This window comes from Asparagus officinalis, unplaced genomic scaffold (genome assembly GCF_001876935.1).
Source record: "Asparagus officinalis unplaced genomic scaffold, Aspof.V1 AsparagusV1_Un74, whole genome shotgun sequence".
NCBI lineage: Eukaryota > Viridiplantae > Streptophyta > Magnoliopsida > Asparagales > Asparagaceae > Asparagus > Asparagus officinalis.
Window position 1 is genome coordinate 164,520 of NW_017972340.1, and position 4,997 is coordinate 169,516.

The 4,997-nt window shown below is 35.1% G+C and overlaps 1 protein-coding gene across 2 annotated transcripts in view; it reads left to right on the forward strand.

The window, feature by feature from the left end:
• LOC109827174 (prolycopene isomerase, chloroplastic) overlaps positions 1-4,473 on the forward strand; it is a 31,426-nt gene extending 26,953 nt beyond the window's left edge. The window contains exons 5-9 of one of the 2 annotated variants that reach the window (XM_020394141.1): positions 764-955; positions 1,290-1,448; positions 2,581-2,817; positions 3,517-3,838; positions 4,150-4,473. In XM_020394141.1, the coding sequence (XP_020249730.1) occupies positions 764-955; positions 1,290-1,448; positions 2,581-2,817; positions 3,517-3,831 (903 nt within the window). In that variant the 3' untranslated portion in view covers positions 3,832-3,838; positions 4,150-4,473. Of the gene's footprint in view, positions 1-763; positions 956-1,289; positions 1,449-2,580; positions 2,818-3,516; positions 4,114-4,149 lie in introns of those variants that run through there. The other variant, XM_020394140.1, reaches the window with a different exon arrangement.
• The last annotated feature ends 524 nt before the right edge of the window (positions 4,474-4,997 follow it).

Here is a 4,997-nt window from a genome sequence, read left to right on the forward strand (position 1 = left end):
TTCTTTTTCTGATGGGAAAACCCTACATATATAGGTTTATCTTGTACAAAGTTTCCAAATGATCCCCAGTTAGAATTTCAATTGAACAATGATTTCAAATCTAGAAAGGAACAGCCGCCGGACCTTTTCCAATGTCGACCCAATGCCTATCGTCCACAACAACTTGAATTCTGCAGAGAACTTGGCTGATGTCGGTTATCTTCTATCATGGCCTCATGATCTTTGACTGATGTTTGTTTGAATCTTTCGAACTTGTGCTGGGTTTCTTTTAATGTGTATTTGGGACCGATGTCAGACCAATGCCGGTTCGAGCCTGTTAGCTTCAACACAGTCCATCTTCAAGTGACATATGTACCTTCCGTTACCAAAAGCTTATGGAATATATGTAAGGGAGAAACTAAATAATTTCCCACATTTCTTTTAGATTCTTCAAAGGTGTAGAGACATGGAGTTGAAGGGGGCATATTTAATGTGTAAAATTGTAACATCAGATTAAATATTTATTTTTTTTCTCCTTTAATTGATGGCTACAAGAGAAGTATTATTAGTTCTCTTTTTTTAAATGAATGTTATCAGTTTAAAATATTGTCCAAGTTAAAAAGAGGGCTGAATATGATTTTCCAAATATAGTTAGACTTGAACCTTGATCAATGTAGTATGTATATTGCAGTTCATTCATCATTGCACAATATATATATATTGCCCATATGTGCACGTGTCTCATCCTTTTTGTTCTTTTCCTTCTCTTGGATGTATCTCTCAGGTTTACATGTTTGCAGAATGGTACAAGCCAGGATGCTCACTTGAGTACCCTCTTCACGGAAGTGGTGCGGTTGTAGATGCTCTTGTGCGTGGAATGCAAAAGTTTGGTGGAAGACTTGCGCTGAGTTCTCATGTAGAAGAAATAGTTGTTGAAAATGGTCGAGCCACTGGTGTCAGGTTAATGAATGGTCAAGTAAGTTGGTCATATTTATAAGAATTAATTGCGGACACCCAATTGCAGATAGACCTCCTGAGTGAATTTTTTCTCTTTCACCCTCAAGATCTATTTGTCAAGAGACAATTTTCTCTTTCTCTAAGGGTAAAAGATAGAGTCAAATAGTTTCAGCAGTCTATCTGTATACAGGGGGTCCATCCGCAATTGGACAATAGTGCATGGGGTCTATCCACAAGTAACCCTATTTATAATCATATCAATGGAACGTTGGCCTTCCATTTAAATGCTATGGCATATCTAGTGGTTATCCAGCAAGTTCCCTATCTGTTTTCTGCCATTGATTTAACTGCAGTTTGTACGTGCCAAAAGTGCTGTGGTTAGCAATGCATCTATGTGGGATACTTTGAGTTTATTACCTAGAGATGTTGTTCCAAATTCTTACCAAGATAGAATTAAGGCGACCCCACAATGTGAATCATTTATGCATCTTCACTTGGGTTTTGACGCTAAGGTGAGCTTACATTTGTTAAATAATGCACTACATCATTTCTTTCTTTTGCACGAACAAAGCTTTAAACATGATTTGGTAGTTCCCTGTTTACTGAATTGTGAGATGAAGAAATTTTTTATAAAGACCTTTTTTGAAATTTTATTAGCAAAATCAACCACGTTTTGGCCACACTGGGCGAAAAGTGGTCGATTTTCCAAAATAGAGACTTTAAATAACACAGAATACTAGTCCAGTACAATTACCAGTCACTAGTTAAGGGTTAATCAAATTAATAGTCCCGTGTATTTTAAAAGAATCAAATTAACCCTTAATTAATGACCATTTATTACACGAGACTACTTGTCATGTGTTTTTCAAAGTCTCTATTTTCCAAAATCGACTACTTTTTCGCTAGCCATGATGACATGGCTAAAAAGTGGTTGATATTGCTAATTAAAGCAAAAACACGTTCTATTTTGCTAATAAGATTTCGAAAACGGTCTTTTTCTAAAAATTCTCCTTGTGAGATATTGAAACGTACTGGAGTTCGTTTTATTGGTCATTGGAAAATATTATCAAAAAATATCTTACCAAACTTGAATTATAAACATAATCATATAGTGGTTCTCTGGAGATTAGCAGTTGTTTCATCTTTCTAAATTTAATTTTAATAAAAAAACAATTTGCCATAAGCAGACAATTTTTGACATGCCTGAAGATATAAAAAATGGTTTTTTTTACATTAGTCCCTTAATTTATTGTACACTCAAATCATTCATATTGCTGTTCGGTTCCCTAATTCTTCAGTTATTTTGAAATTAGACCCTCAAATTATTGAAGTTGCCCAATTCTCATAAGTTTTCAAATTAATCGCTGTAATTGCTAAATCTACTCTTATTTTGGGGACTAATTTCAAAATAACTTAAAAGTTGGGTGACATAATAGCAATCTGAATGATTTAAGGGTCTTATTTCCAAGTAACTTAAGAATTGGGGGTTTTAATAGCATTTTCAATGATTTAAGGGACTCGTTTCGAAGTATACAACATTAAAGGAGTAATATTGAAAAAACTCATAAAATTGTCATATTCAGTCTTAGAGGCCATATATTTTCTTCAGTCCTCTTATGGAACAACTGGATTAATTTTATGCAGAATATTCCTGATGATCTGGGAATACATCACATAGTCGTAAATGATTGGAAACGAGGGGTAGATGCTGATCAGAATGTTGTCCTGATTTCTGTGCCGAGTGTTTTTGGTAAGGATTTGGCACCAGAGGGCAAACATGTGTTGCATGCATATACTCCAGGAACAGAACCATTTGGCATATGGGAGGGACTCGATCGTCGCAGTGCCGAGTACAAAAATCTCAAAACTGAACGGTCAGAGGTACAACTTTGCACTGTTGTTTATGTTTTCATATTTATGCTGAAGAATGTGCCTGAAATGTGTTTATTTATTCCCTCATTTGTTTTGCCATTCAAAGCAAATCGAGTATTAAGTATAATGGTAAATTGGTGATAACAGCCCTTAACTATACTTGTGGTGGCACCTTTTTTTCTAAGACAGAACTGTAGTGGCACTTAACACCCCTCAACCTGTTTATTAGCACTTAGCGCCTCTGGATATTAATTTTTAGAATAATAAATTGCAGATAACAGCCCTCTCCCTCGTGAATTTAGGGGGGCTAACTGCTAATAAGTTAGTTGAGGTGTGTTAAGTGCTATTGAAGGTGCAGATAAGTGGGGGCAGTGGGGGCTAATTGCAATTCATCCTAAATGTAAGATAGCCCATAATCCAACAACATAAGATTTTGGATGAAGTTTCTACTGTCAAATGTTAAAATCCAACCGGTCAACCAGCAACAAATTGAATTTGTTATTTTGTAATTCCATAGTTTTAAGCTATAACTGATTTTCACACAATACAAATAGAATTGCAATTAGGCTACATTCACTCATATGGCCTATTTTACAAAACAGCCTGCATAGTTAGGACAAAAAATTCCAAAGAACATCTATCTTACTTGCTAAGAAGAAAATAAAAAATGCAACAATTTCATATCGAGAATTGTATCAAAATCTTCAGGTAATGTGGAAGGCCGTTGAACGTGCTCTTGGTCCAGGCTTTAGGCGCGAAGATTGCGAGGTGAAATTGGTCGGAACTCCATTGACCCACAAGAGATTTCTCCGGAGAAACAGAGGAACTTACGGTCCTGCAATCAAAGCAGGTGAAGCCACATTTCCAGGCCATTCGACTCCCATCCCTCAGCTATTCTGCTGTGGTGACTCTACTTTTCCAGGAATTGGAGTTCCTGCAGTGGCAGCTAGTGGTGCCATAGTTGCCAATTCTTTAGTATCAGTGTCGCAACACAACGACCTTCTTGATGCTGTTGGAATTTGAAATTTAAGTGAGTGACTAGCTTCTTCCGCATTGAATTTTTGGTTAAATTGCGGATAACTACCCTGATTTGTATTTTCAATAGCACTTAACCCCTCAACTATTTTCCTAGCACTTTTCACCTTTGCATTCATATCTCAGAAGAACAGCAGATAATCTCCCTTGCCCTTATGACTTGAGTGGTGTTAAGTGCTAATAAATGAGTTGTAATAAGTGCTATTGAAGAGGGATTATCTGCAATTTACTCTTGAATTTTTACTCTGTGCATTGAGATTATTTTGGCAATATTGTTCTCGTTAACTTGAAATTTGTTTTAAACAGTGTTTTTTATTCCTTAGGAAAGGAAGTTCACATTTATACATTCATGGATAGGAGATTCAGCCGTGTTTGAAGTGTATATCAAGACTTGAGAATGCTTTCAATTGAATGAACATCAACAACCACAGCAATATTGAAGTGCATATAATTTATTATAGAAATGAAATTTTCTTAAATTGTAAATAAAACTTGTTAAATCCATCAAATTTTCTTTGACATTACTTGATTAATGGATTAATTGGAGAAATACAGCGCTTGATCATAAGAAGATTAAGCCGAGTTCTTCTAGTTCTTCTGTATGGCTTAATTTCTTCTGGTTCTTTGACAGTACTTGATGTAATTCATCATCATGCTGATGCCAACATATATTTCTATTTCAATGCAACAAATCCACCTTTATTTGGTTGTCTTGATATGGCTGTTTCCATATATTAGCCGATAAAACAAAAAGAGACAATTGCAAACTAGAATAATTCTTCTGCAAGTTCTTCAACTCCCCTAGAGCCTGGTATTGAATACTTATTTAGAGGAAGATGGAATTTTCAAGTAAATAATTTGGGTCAGATTAAAAATAAATATGCATGGATAATCTATTAAGACCGTGATGGATTATTTAGTGATTGTAATCCTTTTCAGCTGACAATTATAATTTTAACTAATATAATTATAATTTGGATGAAGCAAAGTGCAATCAAAGGCAATGCATCAAGCGGCCTTTATTTGATGAAAATAATAAAAATAGACATTTATGAATAGGTCAATGATCAAACATGACTGGTTATTATCATACATCAAGATCACTTGTCGTTTGCTTAAGGACATCTCCAAGAATACTTTACAAATCTTTCTCT